The sequence below is a fragment of the Microcaecilia unicolor genome, chromosome 2 (assembly GCF_901765095.1).
Source record: "Microcaecilia unicolor chromosome 2, aMicUni1.1, whole genome shotgun sequence".
In the NCBI taxonomy this organism is placed as follows: Eukaryota; Metazoa; Chordata; class Amphibia; order Gymnophiona; family Siphonopidae; genus Microcaecilia; species Microcaecilia unicolor.
The window spans coordinates 254636084-254658906 of NC_044032.1; the positions used below are offsets into that span (position 1 = coordinate 254636084).

The window sequence follows — 22823 nt, forward strand, 5'->3', positions numbered from 1 at the left end:
TTTCAGGCATAGGGTGAGGCAAGGCAAAATGAGCGGAGCCTGGAGTTGGCAATGGTGGAGAAGGGTACTGAGAGGAGGGATTTGTCATGTGAGCGGAGGTTATGGGCAGGAACGTAGGGGGAGATGAGGATAGAGAGGTAGGGTGGAGCAGCAGAGTGAGTGCATTTGTAAGTAAGGAGGAGAAGCTTCAATTGGATGCGGTATCTGATCGGAAGCCAGTGAAGCGACTTGAGGAGAGGGGTGATATGAGTATAACGGTTCTGGCGGAATATGAGACGTGCGGCAGAGTTCTGAATGGATTGAAGGGGAGATAGATGGCTGAGTGGGAGGCCAGTGAGGAGCAAGTTGCAGTAGTCGAGACGAGAGGTAATGAGAGCGTGGACGAGAGTTCGGGTGGTGTGCTCAGAGAGGAAAGGGCGAATTTTGTTGATGTTGAAAAGGAAGAAGCGACAGGTTTTGGCAGTCTGCTGGATATGCGCAGAGAAGGAGAGGGAGGAGTCGAAGATGACCCTGAGGTTCCTGTCAGGGGCGTAGCTACTATGGGGCCACGGGGGCCTGGGCACCTGTAGATTTGGCCCTGGACCCCCCTGCCGCGACCCTCTCGACCCTCCCCCCCTTCCCGCTGCCAACCCTCCCCCACTGCCATCGCATACCTTTGCTGACGGGGGACCTCAACCCCCGCCAGCCGAAGTCCTCTCCTCGGTCTCACGGCGTTGCTTGCTGAAAGATCTGATCAAGTTTCTGTGTGTGCGTCTGACGTCCTGCGAGCAATGCCGCGTGACCGAGGAGTGGACTTCGGCTGGCGGGGGTTGGGGTCCCCTGCCAGCAAAGGTACGTGGTGGGAAGGGGGGGGTCAAGAGGGTTGCGGCGGCGGCGGGCAGGGGTGTCAGCAGTGCCGGGGGGGGCTAAAATGTGCCCCCTCACCTTGGGCTCTGGACCCCCCTCCCATTGAAATTTGGCTACGCCCCTGGTTCCTGTATCTCTGTTTATTGCCCCTGCTTTTTTCCTCCTGCTCCTCTCTCTCTCCCCTTAGCAGTGTTGATGTAAGTTCCTGTATCTGTTTATTGCGCCTGCTTTTCCCCTCCTGCCCCTCCCTCTCTCCTCTCCTCAGCAGTTCCTATATCTCTGTTTATTGCCCCTGCTTTACCCCCTCCTGCCCCCTCTCTCCTCAACAGTTCCTGCATCTCTATTTATTGCCACATATTTTCCCTTGCCTTGTTTTCAGGTGGCGCAAGGGTCCGCTTGGTTAATGGGGACCACCTTTGCTCTGGACGAGTGGAGGTTTTTCATGAAAGAAAATGGTGGCCGGTGTGCGATGACTCCTGGGACAATGCAGATGCGCTGGTCGTATGCAAAGAACTCTCGTGTGGTGAAAGCGCAAAAGCCTTCAGTTGGGCGTATTATGGAGAATCCTTGGAGCACTTCATACTGGATGATGTGAACTGTACAGGGGATGAGGCATCACTGCTAGACTGCCCCTCACAAAGATTAGGGAAACACAACTGCCAGCGTGGGGAAGAGGCAGGGGTGAACTGTACTGGTAAGATGTCTTAGTCCTCTCTGTCTCTTCTGTGTGTGCATATTAACAGTTTGACAGCAAGGTGAAAGCGAAAGAAAGAAAAAACAGGGGGGGCCCTTTCACAAAGGTGCCTTTAGCACTAGCATGTGCTTACTGCAGCAAAGAATGGCTTACTGCGAGGCATGCTCAGGCATCCTGTGGTAATTTGGGGATTTATTTATTTTTATTTTATTTATTGCACTTGTATCCCACATTTTCCCACCTATTTGCAGGCTCAATGTGGCTTACAAAGACCTGTTATGGTATCGCCATTCCAGGGTAGAAGATACAATTGTTATTACAAAGAAAACGAGGATGACATGAAAGATCTAAGCAAACTGTAGTAGAATTTTGATTTTCAGAGTAAGGGTGGAGTTGTGAAGTGTATAATTATTCTATGGGTTCTCGTGATAGGCCTTGCTGAAGAGGTAGGTTTTCAGAGACTTGCGGAAGTTGGTTATGTCGTTGATTGTTTTCACTTTAGTTGGTAGTGCATTCCACATCTGCGTGCTAATGTAGGAGAAGCTGGTCACATCCAAAAAAATATAATGTATATATTATTGCTGGGGATGGAGAGTAGGTTTGTTCCGCACTAATCCGTTAGTTTGTGGGCATTGCTGCGTGCTAAGTGATTAGTGCAGGTTTAACATGTGAATCCTTACCGTCAACAAAATAGGTGGCTGTAGGGAGCTCACGTGCTAGTGGGAAAATATGAACATGGCCATTAATACAAAGACTGCAAAAATCAGCCTTAGCACATGGGAATGACTCATGTAAGGGTGTGCTAAGGTCGCTATTTACTGCTGTTTGGTAAAAGAGCCCCATAGAATGTATAAGAATACTATTAACCCATTAGTGCCCACATGTTCCCACAAAAAGCCATATGGGAACAAATTGATTTGTACCTATATGGGAACATTGGGCACTAATGTAACATAGTAACATAGTAGATGAAGGCAGAAAAAGACCTGCACGGTCCATCCAGTCTGCCCAACAAGACAACTCATGTATGCTACTTTTGTGTATACCCTACTTTGATTTGTACCTGTGCTCTTCAGGGCACAGACCGTATAAGTCTGCCCAGCACTAGCCCCGCTTCCCAACCACCAGCCCCGCCTCCCAACCACCGGCTCTGGCACAGACCGTATAAGTCTGCCCAGCACTATCCCCGCCTCCCACCACCGGCTCTGGCACAGACCGTATAAGTCTGCCCCGCACTATCCCCGCCTCCCAACCTCCAGCCCCGCCTCCCACTACCGGCTCTGCTATCCAATCTCGGTTAAGCTCCTGAGGATCCTTTCCTTCTGAACAGGATTCCTTTATGTTTATCCCACGCATGTTTGAATTCCGTTACGGTTTTCCTCTCCACCACCTCCCGCGGGAGGGCATTCCAAGCATCCACCACTCTCTCCGTGAAGAAATACTTCCTGACATTTTTTTTGAGTCTGCCCCCCTTCAATCTCATTTCATGTCCTCTCATTCTACCGCCTTCGTATCTCCGGAAAAGGTTCGTTTGCGGATTAATACCTTTCAAATATTTGAATGTCTGTATCATATCACCCCTGTTTCTCCTTTCCTCCAGGGTATACATGTTCAGGTCAGCAAGTCTCTCCTCATACGTCTTGTTACGCAAATCCCATACCATTCTCGTAGCTTTTCTTTGCACCGCTTCGATTCTTTTTACATCCTTAGCAAGATACGGCCTCCAAAACTGAAAACAATACTCTAGATGGGGCCTCACCAACGACTTATACAGAGGCATCAACACCCCCTTTCTTCTGCTGTTCACACCTCTCTCTATACAGCCCAACAACCTTCTAGATACAGCCACCGCCTTGTCACACTGTTTCGTCGCCTTCAAATCCTCAGATACTATCACCCCAAGGTCCCTCTCCCCGTCTGAACCTATCAGACTCTCGCCACCTAACACATACATCTCCCGTGGATTTCTATTCCCTAAGTGCATCACTTTGCATTTCTTCGCATTGAATTTAATTGCCAGACCTTAGACCATTGTTCTAGCTTCTTCAAATCCTTTTTCATGTTTTCCACTCCCTCCGGGGTGTCCACTCTGTTACAGATCTTAGTATCATCCGAAAATAGGTAAACTTTACCTTCTAACCCTTCGGCAAGGTCACTCACAAATATATTGAACAGAATCGGCCCCAGCACCGATCCTTGAAGCACTCCACTACTCACCTTTCTCTCCTCCGAGCTAACTCCATTCACCACCACCCTCTGGCGTCTGTCCGTCAACCAGTTCCTAATCCAGTTCACCACTTTAGGTCCTATCTTCAGCCCATCCAGTTTATTTAAAAGCCTCCTGTGGGGAACCGTGTCAAAAGCTTTGCTGAAATCTAAGTAGATTACATCCATAGCTCGTCCCTGATTCAATTCTCCTGTCACCCAATCAAAAAACTCAATGAGATTCGTTTGGCACGATTTCCCTTTGGTAAAACTAATGGGTTAATTAATTACAGTCTGATGTTTGCTTGGGGATTGAGCGGGAGGATCAGCTATTATCTAGATTGTCCATTGCAATCATAAAATTTGTATTACATGCACTACTGGGAGCACACAAAGTGATTTTGCATTTTTGGATATGGGAGAAGCCTCCAACGTATCAAATGTGGCTGACCCACATGAAGACCTTAGCCCATTTTGAACTCTGGTTGTATAGGGAGCCTACTAGCTTGCGTATGTTTTGTTATGTTAAGTACTTGAGGGACTTTTTGCAACGGTATGGCTGTGAAGCACCGTCCTAGAAGGTTTCTCTTGTTAATGTTTATATTTATTTGCACACCCTTGAGCACTATAGGTAGCGAGGGGTTTGTATGTGTGAGAGGATGAGTGGGGGGGGGGGGGTTGCTTGAATGACAGTGTGGAAGAGGTATGCTTGGTGCTTTCTATGGGGGTAGTTGTGTACTGAAAAATGTGTAGCCTTGGCCAATGAGTCCACCAGAGGGGGATCTCTTATGTATCATTGTTTTGAATTACTGTTGTACCCTTCTGCAGGCATTAGTTTTGCAAGTTCTTTGTTGTATGACCAATGCTACTTAATAAACAGATTTGTAAAAAAAAAAAACTGCAAGCAAGCAACTGTGTTTTGTAAGAATTATGCATGGAATCATGCATCTGGTCTGAAAGCTGGTAGAAAAGCAGTAGGCAGGTAGCCACTATTCCCTCTAAGCTGAGCGGAAGTCCTCCAACTACAGACCTGCCATTAGGTGGTGCTGTTTCACTACCACATGTTTAATAGCAAGGGATAGGCAGGCAAGCTCTGCAGGACTCCAGGGAACCTGCCTGTCCCTAGTGACTGAAAACACAATATTGATACATCAGCTCTCACTGGCAGCAATGAAGTTGGAGGACCTGTCGTTTCTTTCTCTATAACATCAACAAAATCCGTCCCTTCCTCTCTGAGCACTCTATCAGAACCCTTATCCACACTCTTATCACCTCTCGCCTAGATTATTGCAACCTGCTTCTCACCGGCCTCCCAGTTAGCCATCTCTCTCCTCTTCAATCAGTCCAAAACTCTGCTGCGCGACTCATTTTCCGCCAGAGTCGCTATGCTCACATTAGCCCTCTCCTCAAGTCACTTCACTGGCTCCCTATCTGTTTCCGCATTCAATTCAAACTTCTCTTATTGACCTATAAGTGCATTCACTCTTACCGCTCCCCAGTACCTCTCCACTCTTGTCTCTCCCTACGCCCCCCCCCCTCGGGTACTCCGTTCTGTGGATAAATCTCTCTTGTCTGTCCCCTTCTCCTCTACTGCTAATTCCAGACTCCGTTCCTTTTATTTCGCTGCACCTCACGCCTGGAATAGACTTCCTGACCCTGTACAACTAGCCCCGTCATTGGCTGTTTTCAAATCCAGGCTAAAAGCCCACCTCTTTGACGCTGCTTTTGACTCCTAATCACTACTCACTTGCCCTATACCCTCTTATCCCCACCTCTTTAATTCCCTTTCCTCTTAGTTGTTCTGTCTGTTTGCCTGTCCTATTTAGATTGTGAGCTCTTTGAGCAGGGATGCAGTACAGCTGAACTAGTTTTATTTTGCTGTAGCAGTTTATATTCATGCTAGCGGACATGAGGGATCTAGTTGGCTGACTAGTGAGATTATCAAGGATGTTTTCTTACTTGAATATTTGTGCATTGGTAGACAGGGCAGAAATTAAGGAATGGATGCCCACCCTCATTTCCATTGCCTTAAAGTGCCCCCCCCCCCCCCCCCCCAAGCTGGCAGAAGAGTGATCTTCATTCTTGTGTCAGGCTCCCCCACTAGCTGATTTCAGTGTTGCAGCTTGGATGTGCATCAGATCCTACATAGGAACAGAAGATATGTTATTTATTTATTTACCGCCTTCTTTAAGAAATTCACTGAAGGCGGTGTACAGCAAAAATAAGTTACACAGTGTGGCAAAACAGGGGATTTTCCTGCTTGTAAGTTGTATAGCTATTTTTATGATGTGCATTTCACTTGTTTGGCCAGCAGGTGGTGCCTTTTTCCCGCTTTTAAAGCTGTTGCAGAAGTGATTGTTTCTTTCAGTTTAAGCTCTGAGGAAAAAAGTAACCTGCGCTGCTGTTGGCCAGAGGCCCCTCAGTGTTTATGCTCTGGGCTCTGATTGAGGCCCAGATGCATCAACCATATGTTAAAAAATCAAAATTGTAAAAGTCCTTACCGAAGTTGAAAAAACGAAGAATGCACTAAAAACAGAAGTCCCCCATGTTCGGTTCAGTATTTGAAAGTCGAATGCATTACAGAAGTGTAATCCCCGTCGTTAATCTGCCCGTAAAGCATGCGCAGAGCAGCCAAGCGTTATGCTGGCTGCTCTGCGCATGCCACAAACGTCAAAACCCAAAACAAAAAAAAAACCCACGTTGAAAATAAAAGGGGCAAAGGCGCTCGTCGCCGCTGCTCCCCGCTTCCGCATGCATTAAATAAAAAATAAAAACAAAAATCCAAAGTTTAGCAGCCCCGGTCCCCCTCCGTTCCTGTCTCTCTCTGTTTCTCCTTCTCCCATAGCTCTGCCTCCCGGCATCCTCCGCCCCTGTGCCCCGCCCCCCTGAGGTTGGCGCCGCCGCTCCCCCCTCTACCGGACCCCCCACTTTACTGGCCCGTGCAGCGCCTCTCACCTCTGTGTGAAGGCGCTGCTGCCTTCTCCGACGTCCCACTGTTCTTCCTGGGCGCGCAGAGGGACGTCGGAGGAGTGGCCTAGTGGTTAGGGTGGTGGACTTTGGTCCTGCGGAACTGAGTTTGATTCCTGGCACAGGCAGCTCCTTGTGACTCTGGGCAAGTCACTTAACCCTCCATTGCCTGCTGCATTGAGCCTGCCATGAGTGGGAAAGCGCGGGGTACAAATGTAACAAAACAAAAAAAAAATTCACTGCTCCCTCTGAGTCTGCCCTGGAACAGGTTACTTCCTGTTCCGGGGCAGACTCAGAGGGAGCAGTGAACACATGCGAATTGTGAACTTGGAAACAGGGCAGCAGGTGCACGCCACCCCCCCCCCCCCCAGCAGTGTGCACCGGGGGGGGGGGGGGGGAGAGGTGTCATTTCATCGGGGGGGGGGGGGGGTTGCGCTGCACCCAGGGGGGGGGGCGCATCGGCGATCCATCCCGGGTGTCAGCCAGCATCGGAATGCCACTGATCTCTACCATTTTGCCCAGCACCGACATCAGGCTCACCGGTCTATAATTTCCCAGATCACCTCTGGAACCTTTTTGAAAAATCAGCGTTACATTGGCCACCCCCTAATTTTCCAGTACCATGTTTGATTTTAAAGATAAATTACGTATTACTAACAATAGTTCTGCAAGTTCATTTTTCAGTTCTATCAGTACTCTGGGATGAATACCATCCGGGCGATTAGCTACTCTTCAGTTTGTCAAATTGTGCCATTATATCTTCCAGGTTTATAGAGATTTCATTCAGTTTCTCTGACTCATCAGCACTGAATACCATTTCTGGCACCGGTATCTCTCTCAAACTTCCCTCAGTGAAGATGGAAGCAAAGAATTCATTTAATCTCTCTGCTATGAGTTTGCCTTCTCTGAGTGCCCCTTTTTCCCCCTCGGTCATCTAGCTGTCCAGCTGATTCTTTTGCCAGCTTCTTGATTTTAATATACCTACAAAAGTTTTTACTATGTGTTTTTGCCTCCAATGCAATCTTTTTTTCAAAGTCCCTCTTTGCCTTCCTTATCAGCACTTTACATTTGACTTGACATTGCTTATGCTGTTTCTTATTATTTTCTGTCAAATCCTTCTTCCATTTTCTGAAGGATTTTCTTTTAGCTTTAATAGCTTCCTTCACCTCACTTTTTAACCATGCCGGCTGTCGTTTGGCCTTCCTTCCTCCTTTTTAAATACATGGAATATATCTGGCCTGGGCTTCCAGGATGGTATTTTTAAACAGCGTGCACCCCTGATGTAAATTTTTAACCTTCGCAGCTGCTCCTCTAAGTTTTGTTTTTTCACTGTTCTTCTCATTTTATCGTGGTCTCCTTTTTGAAAGTTAAATGCTAATGTATTGGATTTCTTGTGTATACTTACTCCAGAGCTTATATCAAATCTGATGACATTATGATCACTGTTACCAAACAGCCCCAGCACCATTACCTCCTGCATCAGATCATGCACGCCACTAAGGACTAGGTCTAGAATTTTTCATCCTCTTGTTGGCTCCTGTACCAGTTGCTCCATAAAGCAGTCCTTGATTTTGTCAAGGAAATGTACCTCCCTAGCATGCCCTGATGATATATTTACCCAGTCAATATTGGGATAATTGAAATCATCCATTATTATTGTGTTCCTCAGTTTGCTAGCCTCCCTAATTTCTGATAACATTTCTACATCTGTCTGTTCATCCTGGCCAGGTGGACGGTAATACACTCCTATCACTATCCTTTTCCCCTTTACACATGGAATTTCAGTCCAAGATGTGTTTTGTGTCCTGCAGAATTTTCAATCTATTTGATTCAAGGCCCTCCTTAACATACAATGCTATCCCTCCACCAATTTGATCCACTCTATCACTAAGATATAATTTGTACCATGGTATGACAGTGTCCCACTGGTTATTCTCCTTCCACCAGGTCTTAGAGATGCCTTTTATATCTAATTTTTCATTTAGTGCGATATATTTTAACTCTCTCATCTTATTTCTTAGGCTTATGGCATATGCATGTAGCCATTTCAAATTATGTTTGTTTTTCCTATTTACATCTTGTTCAGCAGTTGATAGTGATAATTTGCAATTTTATTTATATTTATTTATTCATGATTTTATCCCATTGTATCCAATTTTATCACCGATTGTATCCAAGATCCTGCCATGACTATGTCATAGCAACACGCTGTAAGCCACATTGAGCCTGCAAATAGGTGGGATAATGTGGGGTACAAATGCAATCAATAAATAAAAATAAATAAATAAAACCCCATAATTATCCAAAAACGAGTTTTGGTTCAATGTGGCTTATATTTAACAGTCATTTGAGATTACATTGATGCAATTACAAAGTTGTATGATACAATGTTATTACAGATCTTTTGTCTGCTTTTTATCTAAAGATACCTGGTCTACTATGGTCTCTATTGCAACCTCACTATCGGGATACCCTATCTTCCCTGTTTTGGTGATATCTTTAAAAGACACCTTGTTACAAACTATGCACTTTTGAACCACTGTCGGTCTTCCCACAGTTTCCAGGTTAAAAGCTGCTCTATCTCCCTTTTAAATGCCAATGCCAGCAGCCTGGTCCCACCCTGGTTAAGGTGGAGCCCATCATTCTGGAATAGATTCCCCCTTCCCCAGAATGTTGCCCTTGTCCTTACAAATCTAAAACCCTTCTCCCTGCACCATCGCCTCATCCATACATTGAGACTCCAGAGCTCTGCCTGTCTCTTGGGCCCTGTGCGTGGAACAGGGAGCACTTCAGCTTGGAAATGAGATGGCTGAGGGGAGAGATGATTGAGGTCTACAAAATCCTGAGTGGTGTAGTAGAACAAGTAAAAGTTAATTGTTTATTCTTTCAAAAAGTACAAAGGCTAGGGGACACTCAAGGAAGTTACATGGAAATAGTTTTAAAACAAATAGGAGGAAATATTTTTTTCACTCAACGAATAGTTAAGTTCTGGAACTTGTTGCCAGAGGATGTGGTAACAGCGGTTAGCATATCTGGGTTTAAAAAAGGTTTGGACAAGTTCCTGGAGGAAAAGTCCATAGTCTCTTATTGAGATAGACATGGGGAAGCTACTACTTGCCCTGGGACTAATAGCATAGAATGTTGCTACTATTTGAGTTTCTGCCAGGTACTTGTGACCTGGATTGGCCACTGTTGGAAACAGGTAACTGGATTGGATGGACCATTGGTCTGACCCAGATGACTATTGTGTTCTTATCCATTTAAAATTATAATTGTTATTTATGTGGTCCATCTAAACAGATAACGTATCCATTCAAGATTAGGACTACATATCTGGTCTGTTTTAAATAGATAGGCTGCTTGAAACCACACTTAAATGGTGGCCAGACTGCTGAATACTGAATCCTTCTTGACTAGGCTTCAAGAGGATGTAGAACTCCTTTCACAGGTATCCCAAATAATACTTTCTTATTCTTCTGATTTCCAGATCCAGTTCAGGTCAAGTTGACAGATGGCTCGAGTCCCTGTGCTGGACGGGTCGAGCTGTTACTTCATGGCTCCTGGGGCTCTGTATGTGTCAACGACTGGGACCGCAATAATGCAAATGTGGTATGTCGGCAGCTAAAGTGCGGTACAGCAAAAGATGCACAAGACACCCCCTTCTTCGGGCAGGGCCCAGAACCCGTGATAGGCTCGGTAAACTGCAAAGGAGATGAGACCATCCTCATGCAATGTCAGTTCAACAGGATCCAGCAGAAGGGTTGCATCCATGCTGGGGTCACCTGTACAGGTAAGAAGACCACTAACACCGTCATGATATGTGACAGGTGCCTGTAATTGTGGGATAAAGAAAATACTGGTTAGTACATCAAAAGCAGTTTAAGCATCCCTTGGAAGCACCTTGGATATCAAGAGGGCTGCTTGTGACATCAGACATATACCCAGCACTTGCTTGGGGGTAGGGGTGATGTCATTTATGATATCAGACACCTGGGACAAATTGAATTGCTTAATGTGGCCCTTATTTAAAGGTAAACAAATCACTGGCTTTGAGTCCAGAGCACAGACAGATTATTTCTCTGTAGATGGTGGAATCAAAGCTTAAATTCATAGAAAACATTTCTGGGATACACAGGCCAATGAAATCAAACCTCTCTGAATAAAGTTCCCAATGCAACTGAAAAGGATGTAATTGCACAACTGCACTCTTCTCTACTTGCTCATCCCATTTTGACACCATAGGCGACAAGCTTAAATCTTGCAGTGCTGGCATTGATTGAAAATGTTTACTAGAATCCTGGGTGGAATGGTAGTAATCAAATAGTATCAAATGACCCAGTCCCCAAAAGGCACACCCTGATCTTAGAAACACCGCACCAAATAAGAACTGTTCCAAAGTATTCACTTACTTTCCGTGTTAAATGAGTACTTCACAGTGCAGACTCTTATTCACCTTTGACTTTACCCTCATTCCCTACCAGTTGAGGATCCTATGTGCCTATCTCAGGCTTCACCCCTAACATTCTCACCACTGAGGATCCTCTGTATCTTTGTTCCAAGCTTTATCCCTCACTCTCTCACCACTAAGGATCCTCTATATCTGTCCCAGTGGCATAGCCATGGGTAGGCCCAGGCCCACCCACTTTAGGCTCAGACCCACCCAGAAATGGCGCACCTTTAATGTGGCTGGCAGAGTTCCCAAGCCCCACCAGCTGAAGACTCCTGACATCTCTCCCTCCCCTCCCCTGCAGGAGTTATGTTGTCTCAACTCCACCGTCCAACCCCCTGTACCTTTGAAAGCTTTCATTTCTTTGCTGGCAGTCCATAGCGACTCATAACCACTGCTCACACTGGCCCTGAGCCTTCCCTCTGACGCAACTACCTGTTTGTGCACAGGCATTGGCAAGACCAGGTTAGGAGGAAGGCTTGGGGCTGGTGTGTGCAGCAGGTATGAGTCGCTGCTTGCGTCCAGCAAAGAAATGAAGGCTTTCAAAGATACAGAAGGGCTGGGGGGGTGGGGGAGGATAGAGTTGAGAGACATTCAGTCGCCTGGAGGCAGGAGACAGAAAAATAATGGGCAAGGGGCGGAATTCTCATGCCCATCCAGCCTCACCCAAAATTGGGTCCCAGGCTTCAGCTCTCATTCTCCCATCATTATCTGTATCTGTCCCAGGCTTCACTCCTCACTATCTCTCACCACTAAGGATCCTCTGTATCTGTCTCAGGCTTTACCCCTCACTTCCCACTGCTGGTATTCCTCCCTGCCCTGTCCTGGGCTTTACTCTTTGCTAGCTCTTCACTGAGAATCTACTATGCCTTTCCCAGGATGTACTTCTCCTTCCTGCATTGCTGAGGATCTTCTCTGCCTGTTTGAGACTATACTTTTCCCTCTTCCTCCTCCATGCTTTTCCCAGGTTTTACCTCTCTTCCATTGTGGTAGTTACCTTCTGGACTGATTCTTGGCTGGCTATTCTATTGTCACTCTGCAGTAACTGAGTGAGAAAGTGACACTGGCCAGAGAACTGAGACTAATGTAAGCTAGAAAAAAGAGCAGCTTCACATAGTATATCCATATAATGATCATTAGATCACAGTAGCTTTAATGCATGAAATACCTTGGAGCTTTTCCCTAGAAGAGTACCTAGCAAAAACCCCACATGGAGAGCACAACACTCTTTTTTTCATCTTTTTTACTAATTTCCTCTGCAGGGCACAAGGAACTACGGCTGACAAACAGTTCCCAGGCTTGTACAGGTACCTTGCTTGTAAAAGAAGGCAATTTCAGGTACATCTGCGGAGAGCACTGGACTCTGGGTGATTCACTGGTTGCTTGCAGGCAGCTGGGTTGTGGGGAGGCTTTATCCACCAACAAGGTACCAGCGAATCACAGCTACAGTGTGTGGAACTTTCAGCCACGCTGTACAGGGAATGAGAATAGCCTGTGGCAGTGCCCAACTGAGGCCACGAATGACCAAGTCTGCGCTGACAACCTTGTGGTCAGAGTTGAGTGTGCAGGTAAAGTCAGAAATTTAACTTCCAAGCAACTAATTGTCTTCCAGATTTTCCATACACAAGGGGAATAAATCAGTACAATATGTGGGTGATGTCATAGGACACAGCTAAGAATGAAATATTTAGCTGTCAGAGCTAGAAAGGCCTAGAAAGTATCTCTGCTCATGTGAAGTTAGTACTGCATAGCCGCGTGCTGCTAGGTCCCCTCAGTCTTTTTGGTAGAAGAAGAAGGATACCTTGTTCCTGCTCTGAGAAAATTTTGAACTGATATTCATTCACAAGGTTTTCTCACAGAGGGTTTCTTTTTTTTTGGGGGGGGGGGGGGGAGGGGGGTATTTTCTTTTTCATGTGAGGCTATTTTTATTTTGAAACCTTTTCTTTTAGTTTTACTGACATCACAGCCCACAATAGTCACTGATCTTTAAGGCTTTGATCACCTTGGGCAGAATTTGACCCAGATAGTCAAAGCCCAGGCCTAATCTGGGCACTGGAACTGAATATCTGGGTCTTACCTGGCTGCTGGTGCTGGCTGATATTCAGTCTGGTACCCGTGTAACTACTTAGGCAACGGTAGGTAGGACAACTTTTCTGCTGTCCTAACTTTATCCAGGCACTTACCTGGTTAACAGACTGAAAATCACTGCTAACCAGATAAATCCCAGCTCCACCCAGACTCTGCCCCTGGACTGTCCCAGCACTAATCGGATGAGGATCATCCAATCAGCACAATTTAAAATATTGGACCCCAAATTCCCTGTGCTGGAAGAGAAGAAAACCACAGGGTTAAACTGATGCTCTATATGTAAGTACCAAGAGAAAGGCACAGTGAAGGTGACAAGGTGGATGATGTCAATGAAACTACTATTGGACTCAAAAAAAGTTCACAGCAAGAGTTTATTGATAAAGACTGGACTCGACACGAATCGTGTTTCAGCCGCTCTGGCCTGCCTCAGGACTCCCTAAAATAATACGCAACAATTAAATAACAACATAACTTAAATGAATATTAAAAAAAAAAATATATATATATATATATATATATATATATATATGTATTCATTTAAGTTATGTTGTTATTTAATTGTTGTCTACAATTGTCCACCTTGTCACCTTCGCTGTGCCTTTCTCTTGGTTTTACCATTGCGGAGGTTTGTTTTCTTCAGTGATTGTCGACCTATATGTAAGTACAAAATGTTGATCACTGATTACCACACAGGATGTATCTTTATCTTTCTTAAAATTCTTGTATACTGCATATACCAGCACGAAGGGGCCCTTTTATGAAGCTTATGCACCGGCATTCTATCAGCTGATGGCCGCTGATGTGCCGATGTTCTATCAGCTGATGGCTGTTACCATGCCAGTAGCACCTTGTGCATTGGTGCTGTTCCTTATCCGCCTTCTCTCTTCCGTCTTCTGGAAGCAGCTGACATCACGCTTGACATCTGGACTGTGCCTCTTTCATTCTGGGCTTTGGCTACTGTTGTTCGTGGTGCCTGGAGCTGCTGGTTCCTAGTTCTTTCCCTGCTTCCTGTTCTTTAGACCCTGCTTGGACACTGGACCTCTCTTTGCTGCCTGCCCAGACCCTGCTTGGATCCTGGACCTCTCTGCTGCCTGCCAAGACCCTGCTTGAACACTGGACCTCTCTGTTTGCTACCTGCCAAGACCCGGCTTGGAGACCGAACTCCTCTGCTTGCTATTGCTGGTATCTGCGTGGATTCCAAATCTTCCTCTTGTTGCCTGTTCCGCCCGGAAGTTCTCACTCCTTCCACCTTGCCCGATTCTGGGAAGTCCTGATGGTCACTTGAACCTGGGGGCTCAACTCCCGGGGAGCAGCGGTCAAGCAAGGAGAAGATATCAGGCTTGAAGATTGTCTCTCTCCTTGAGGAGACTTAGGAGCTCACCTTCCTTCCTCTACCTAGGGCGTGACAAGATGGAAGGGGATGGGCTAGAGCAGAACACTCTGCTGCTCTGGAGTCTGAAAGAGGCAGAACTGCGTTCCAGGCCACACCCTTAGAAATTAAGCCCTGTCTGCTCTATACTTGTGGCTTGGATTGGCCATTTTCAGGCAGGATTGCTGGGCTTAGTGGACCTATGGTCTGGCCCAGCATGGCACATCATGTTCTTATAAAAGTAATAGCTGACTTCATATTCAGAATATTTTCCAGACTCTTCTGAACCCCTCTATATTATCAGAGCAGAAAGCTACAACATTCTCAACATCTAATCAGAGAAGGGCTGGATATTAAGTTGAAATAAAAAGTAAACATTCTGAATTGAAATCTGTGAGGTAGAAGGTATCAACTTCAATTAACACAATAATTTTTCAGATTGAGTATGAGCATAACAAGGACTCCTCTTAAGTCCACCCACTCTCTTATACACCTCTCAATGCTCCTTTAGGGTCAAGTGAGAGAATAAGATCAATGAAGGCTAAGAAACATTCTCCAGCTTTGTTACTGACAAAGCTCTCCAGCACTGCCCATGTCCATCGAGGATATCATAGAAGTGTGTTCACCTATAAGACCTAGGCATGAAGCATTCCTGTACCAACATCAACTTTGATACATCCAGATTTACTAATCTAACCACTGACTGGATTCCAATCCCCTCTATGGTTGTTATGACTCTTATTAAAGGTGATTGAGTACATGTAAGGGATCTGGCCTGAGTTGTCTCTCAAGAGTGGACAGAATGAACACCTCTGTGAGGTAGGTTTCACATGAATAATTCAGACATGAATGTAAAAATTAAGACAAGTCACTTGAAACAGCTAAGTTCTTTCTGAGGAAATCACTTAACATAAATAAACAGACCCTACTGTTTCTAGTTATCTTACTTTATACTACCTTACTTGAAACACTATTTGCAAGACACACAAATAAATTTAGGGCTGCATTTTGATTAAAATTTTAATCGCGATTAATCACATGATTAAAGGGGGGGGGGTTCCCACTGCAGCTTCTTGTGACTCTGGGCAAGTCACTTAACTCTCCATTGCCCAGAGTCACAAGGAGCTGCAGTGGGGGGAAAAATACCTTTAATCGCACCATTGATCAAGTGATTAATTGTAATTACACATTTTAATTAAAATGCAGCCCTAAAAAAGTAATGAAAAGATAAGAAATGCAAATTACAAATTGAAAAATTACAAATGAAAGAATCGAAAACAGCAAGCAGAATAGCTATAAGCAGCCTTACAGTTTTCAGAGCCTACTTCAGAAATGCAGCCCTACAAATAATAAATAGCAAATTCATCATAAGACAGTACATCAATAAAATACAAATAAATCACAATTACAATAATGCATTATGATTTAGTAAATGGCGCTCAAAAACTGTTGCTGAAAAAATCTGTGCAGAACGCTATTCTATAAATGGCGTTCCGAGTTGCGCACCATTTATAGAATAACGCATCATGCCTATTTTTTGCCAAACTTTGGGCACAAGGATTTATACCAACTGAAACCTGGTGTAAATCCTGGTGTGTAATTTAGGTGCATATCCCCGGTATTCAGTAATACTGTGCACATTTTTAGTGAACTCCTCTGACCCACCCATGCCTCTCCCATGACCACAACCCCTTTTGAGTTGCATGCCATAAGATTTGCACGTGGATTTTTGTTTATAGAATAGCACTTAGCAAGATGTGTGCACAAATCCAAATAGTTGCCAATTAACGCCAATAATTGATTGTTAGTATCCAATTACTGGTGCTAATTGGCTCATTAGCCAATACAGTTGCACGTGTATCTCAGGATAGTGCACAATTTTGCACGTGGAAATTTGTGCACCCTTTATAGAATCTGGGAGTATTAGTCACTAGAGTTGGACAGCAGTGGCATACCAAGTGGGGGGGGGGGGGGGGGTCCGCCCCGGGTGCATGCCGCTGGGGGGTGCCATGGCGCGCGCCTGCTCCGAGTTCGCTAAACTTCGTCGCTCGTTCGCTGCAGCTCCCTCTGCCCCGGAACAGGTTACTTCCTGTTCCGGGACAGAGGGAGCTGCAGCGAAGCGAAGTTTAGCGAACTCGGAGCAGGCGCGTGCCGCGGCACCCCCCCCCCAGCGGCATGCACCTGGGGGGGTGTCATTTCACCGGAGGGGGGGAAGGTGCCATTTAGTGGGGGGGGGGGGCGCGCTGCACCTGGGGGGGTGCATTGGCGCTCTGCCCTGGGTGCCATCCAGGCCAGGAACACCACTGTTGGACAGAACTACTTCAACACCCATTCAAAGAAAATTAAAACAGCTCTCCAACTGCCCACCAGCCCATCTAACATCCCCAAATTACTAATGCAAGGAGGTCCTAGTGTCTTGTGCACCTTACTAATTACCTATGACACACTTTTACTAAGCTGCATTAAAGTTTTGCAATTATTGAGGTTCCTACGCATAGCGCAGGACATATCTTGGATTCAGTTCTTGCTTTTTCTTCCTCTTCATACTTCTTGGATCATTCTTATAGCTTGGCCCTTCCATGGACTGATCATGTGTTGGTTGGATTTTCATTGGTGATTTCCTTTGAATTTAAAATCTGACCTTCTGCTGTGTGCTTCAGCAGGAACTTGTCTGATTTATCTTCAGAATAGCTTTCTGAAGAATTGGACCTTGCTAGCTGGGATTTTCTGGATTTGTCTGCAGAGGACCAAGCTAAGACATTGAATGAGTCCTTGAGGTAAATTCTGGATAAAATTACATCAGTTCAAATCTTTACAGGTCACTCAGCCATTTGAGAGCCTTGGTATACATTTGGCCTCCAATTGTTACATCAACAATTGAGCCATCATGAGCTGTAGTGGCATAAACAATGCACTCAGGCCAGTTATCAGATGTTTAAGTCACTATCAAACTTTACTGAAATTGTAATGACTAAAAGGGCTTATTATGCCATGCTAATTAGGGCAACACCTAATTCTTCTAGACTGGCATTCTGAAATCACTTGCCCAGCTGGAGGCAGCATTATCCCATTTGGTTGATCATTTCTCTGAGAAAGTGGATACCTTGTAGTGAAAACTCTGTTCTTCTCAGAATGTTGCTTGTGCTTTAGCGATTCCTGTGCTCGCTGATCAGCAGTGTCCGTAACGTCCATGGATCTTTCTAGAGAACTCCTAAGCACAGCTTGCTTGACAAGGTCTCTTTTCCATTTCTGCTGCTGTTTAACAAGGTGGTGTGATCACCTTATGATCCGATTCCATCATATTTGCTTAAGAGATTTGACACATTGTTTCTGCCACTTCTCTATCACATGGTTTCAACTAGTCTCACTAATGGAGTAGTCCTAAAGCCTAGAAGGATACTTGTATGTGTCCTTGTTTAAAAGATAGCTCTGTATCACAATAGCTTCCGTTAGACTATCGCCTGATCTCTAATCAGAGAGGGAGTGAAGGGGAGAGAGTTGCTGGACTTGGGAAGGGAAATGTGCAGGTGCTGCTCTTCAGGATTGGTGCTGGACCCAGGAAGGTGAGGGAAAGGAAAGGATAGGTGATGGACCAGTGTGTGTGGGGGGGGGGGGGGGGGGGGGGGGGGGGGGGGAGAGACTGGACTGAGGGAAAAGAAAAGAAGGGGAAACATACTGCATGAAAGAGAGGGGGAGAGACACTAGACCATGGGGGTGAGGAGTGGGAAGAGAGAGGGAGAGATACTGGCCCCAGGATTAGGTATACAGGAGGAAGGGAAGGGAGAGATACTGGCCCCAGGGTAGGGGTACAGGAGGAAGGGAACAGAGAGAGAAGGTTTAAGCAGGTAAAGAAGAGATGCTGGTCTGGGACATAGGAGGGAGTGTAGAGACAGAGATACAGAGGGACAATGCTGGACAGAGAAGAGATAGGGATGAACAGGGTTAATGCTGGAGATGGGGGGAGTGGATAGAGACACACATGGTCAATGCTGGAGACGGGGGGAGTGGATAGAGACATATAGGGTTAATTCTGGACAAGAGGGGGGGATAGGGAGATATAGGATCAATGCTAAATAAGGGAGGGTGGATAGGGAGATACAGGGTCAATGTTGGACATGGGGGGATGGGGACACTGGGGAAATGCAGGACAGGTCAAGGTACAGACACATTGGAGAGATAGTGATTAAAGGGGAGGATAGGGACACCAAGAGGGTAGATGCTGAACATGGAGGGAAAGGTAAGTAAAGGATTACAGAGGGGAGATGCTAGACAGGATATATAGGGACATAGAGGGAAAATGGATGGTGGATATGGAGAGAGAGGAAATGTCAAATGGACAGAAGACCCTGTAAAGACAATTAAAAACATAGAAAAGCAGAAAAGAACCAATAAAATTATCAAAGGTAGAAAAAGTATTTTGTTCTGAATTTATTAATTAGAATATGTCAGATTTTGGAAATTTGCATCTCTGATATTTTGCATTTTAATTTTAATTTCTCTAGTATTGTATATGCAAGTCTGACATTTTGAGATTTCCAGTTCAGTTTTTTTGTCTTCATATCTCCATTACTGATCTGTGGTCCCTTGTTTGATATTTGTTGAGTGTCTGTCTATGTTTTATGTGTGTGACCAAGGTAGTATTCTGTTAGCTTGTGGTGTCTATGTAGAGATGTTATTGCAGTCCTGTTTGTTTTGTGGGGGGTTTTTTCACTAGATGGTGTATTGGAGTTTTAGAGCCCGGTGTAATATTTACAGTGCTGTCTTTTTATGCATAAAGTTATTGCTCTTTGAGCCTTGGGAGTTAATGCTGTTATGATATGGTATGGTTCTGAGTGTGTTTTTACACAAGGTTTGTACATGGTGTTTTGCAGTGGATTGTTTTGTCTGTTGGCTTTAATGAGGTGACATCAAACTTTAATTTTAGTTTGTCATAACATCAGACATGGTTTTAGAAAATTTTGCAGGATCTGATGTTTGTTGAAGAAGTTGTCTTTTTAGTAGTCTTGATCATGTTTAAATTATGAGATGTTGCCTCTTGAGCATAGTAAGCATAGTAGATGACGGCAGAAAAAGACCCGCACGGTCCATCCAGTCTGCCCAACAAGATAAACTCATGTGTATACCTTACCTTGATTTGTACCTGTCTTTTTCAGGGCACAGACCGTATAAGTCTGGCCAGCACTATCCCCTCCTCCCACCCACCAGCCCCGCCTCCCACCACCGGCTCTGGCACAGACCGTATAAGTCTGCCCAGCACTATTCCCCGTCTCCCAACCACCAGTCCTGCCTCCCACCACCAGATCTGGCACAGACCGTATATGTCTGCCCACCACTATCTTCGCCTCCCCACCACCAACCCCTCTTCCCCCCACCGGATCTATACATACAGTTGAATTGTTTCCATAGATGAGTATGTGTTTTAGTGTTGGTAAGTGTTTGAAATAAATGAGTTTAAAATATATAATGTCATCTATGAAAACAGAAATCCATCATTATGGGCATATGAAGACATTGTTTGTCAGTAAGAGAGATTAAACAACCATGATGAAAATAGTGAAAATGTACAGTATAAGTAAGAGATGTGAACTGAAAGATCATGGGGCTGAAAACTGAAGGGTGTAGAGAGACAAGAAACAAGACATAGAAAAATCAATGCCAGTGTAAGAAAGGAAGAAGATAAGAGGAAAAATCAACGTCTAGGAGGCCAAATATATTTCTTTGAACCTACTCTATTTTGCTGTGTGATAAAACATGTTTGCTCAAACTGTCTCCTGCTCAGGTTGTTTCTGCAGCTGCAAAATAAGTTAATATCCTTGGATTGCATTGGTGTATATATGTTCATTTTTCTCTTGCAGTATTTAGTATTGGCATTAGTCTCCCCTGATTTTGTGAACTATTATTTATTTTATTTATTTGTAGCATTTGTATCCCACATTTTCCCACCTATTTGCAGGCTCAATGTGGCTTACATTTGCCGTACTGGCGGATGCCATTTCCGGGTATCAGAATTACAAATGTTATTGCATTAAGGAGCATACATACATGGTAACATATATGGAACATAGTGTATATGGAACCAATCGTGGTATATATATATGCCATGAGAATACATACATGGTAAAGAATACGTTATGGTAGTGCAAGAAGGTTCCTGAGTAATAAATTAGATTGTGACAGACATTAGGTCATCGATTATAGAGAAGTCCTATTCAACATAGTCATTAGGTTGTAGATTGTAGAGAAGTCCTATTCAACATAAGGTTTAAAGTGGTAGTGCTTGATCATTAATAGCAAAGAGGTTAAGCAGTCATGTGATAAAAAGTTCGGATTTGTATAGATCGTGTATAATGTTAATATTTAGTATTTAAGATGGATGTTTATGGTAGGCCTTCTTGAAAAGATCTGTTTTCAGTAGTCTTCGGAAGATGGTTAGGTCTTGCATTGTTTTTATGGCCTTTGGTAATGCGTTCCATAGCTGCGTGCAGATGTATGAGAAGTTGGTCGCGTATATGGATTTGTATTTTATCCCTTTACAGTTAGGGTAGTGGAGATTGAGGGATGTGTGTGATGATCTTTTTGTGTTCCTAATAAGCAGGTCTATAAGGTCTAACATGTAGATCGGGGCTTCTCCGTAGATGATTTTGTGAACCAGGGTGCAAACTTTGAACGCAATTCATTCTTTTAGTGGGTGCCAGTGTAGTTTTTCTCTTAGGGGTTTGGCGCTTTCATATTTCATTTTCCCAAATATGAGTCTGGCTGCTGAGATTAGCTGGCAAATTTGTTTCCTTTTCTTTGGAAATGAATAAATAATAAGTAATTGATGAATAAATAATATAAAAAATGTAATGCCTAGATGAGAAGAATACATAATACAAAGTGAATTTTGCGGTTGAAATTGGAATGTGCGTGTCTTCTCTCGTATTTTGCACAATACAGGAGGAAATGTATTTCTGTTTCTATTTGTCCAGCGTTCCACTGCATACAGATTATGCCTTCTTGGGATTTCCAGTTCAGTTTTTGTCTGCATATTTGTATTTCTAATTTGTGGTTACTTATTCTGTATTTGTTGAGGATCTATGTTCTGTGTGTGACTGAGATCTCCAGCCATGCACATTACTAATTATAAAGTACACATCATCAAAATGGTGCATACATTTCTGCTAGTTGGTGTTCTGTAAGAGGTGATTTATGTGCATTCCTGCTGCGTAAAACTAGGTGGTTCCTTATAGAATACTGTATGTGCCAAGTTGAGTAACCCCCAATTATTTTGAAAAGTCGGCCCCTATACTTCTTAGCATTCCAGTTCCTCTAGCAGCTCCTGCAAACGCTTAGGAAAATTAAGAGGAAAAGGGTCTACTTGGGATCAGGAGAGTTAGACCCCCAAATATTTGATGGATTTATTCACTCACAGAAAAGAGTACTTTCTCTGGAGTTTCTGTAGAGATGTCAAGGGTGAGGTTAAATTAAAAATTTCAGATTTAGTAATTTTAATGCAAAATCCTGACACTGCCCCATATTGATATAAAGCATTTCAGCCTTCCTCAGGATTCCATAAACCATACAATAATGATGTCTAGAAAAGGGAAGCTGTATCAGGTACTAAATTAACATGAAATGCAATCTTCAGCACCGTGTCCTTAGTTTGACAAGCTTGGTATCATGCCAAGACCTATTTTACAGTAAGGAGTTGCTGTAGATGGACTATCTGCTCATTTGTTTGGTACTTCCTAATGTACTTTGTCAGTGTTTGTAGCTCACCTCAGTTCGTCCTCCACTGAGGACATTTGTAGAATAATTATGTGGTGTTCCATCCATACATTGATTTACTTCTCTTTATTGCCTTGATACTGACTCTCATCATGAGAACAGATGTATAAAGTAAGTAGTATGGAATCTTTTTTTTTTTAATGTTGTTCCTTTTCATCCAAAGACCTGACTTGGAGAAGAAGCGATGCCCTACATGTACTCAAGGTTCTAACCTAGTGGTTAGTGCAGTGGACTTTGATCCTGGGGAACTGGGTTCGATTCCCACTGCAGTTCCTTGTGACTCTGGGCAAGTCACTTAAATCTCCATTGCCCTAGGTACAAGTAAGTACCTACATAAACTGCTTTGAATGTAGTTGCAAGAAACCATAGGTGGTATATCAAGTCCCATTCCCAGTTGGGATAGCACTGTGGCTAGGACCAAATGAGCAGACTGGATGGGC

General features: G+C 44.4%; 1 protein-coding gene across 1 annotated transcript in view; it reads left to right on the forward strand.

Moving 5' to 3' along the window:
* The window catches only part of LOC115461999 (deleted in malignant brain tumors 1 protein-like), a 162751-nt gene that overhangs the window by 39021 nt on the left and 100907 nt on the right, over nucleotides 1–22823 (forward strand). Inside the window, exons 2-4 of the mRNA XM_030192047.1 lie at nucleotides 1226–1540; nucleotides 10200–10502; nucleotides 12422–12727. Coding sequence (XP_030047907.1) covers nucleotides 1226–1540; nucleotides 10200–10502; nucleotides 12422–12727 — 924 coding nt within the window. The remainder of the gene's footprint in view (nucleotides 1–1225; nucleotides 1541–10199; nucleotides 10503–12421; nucleotides 12728–22823) is intronic.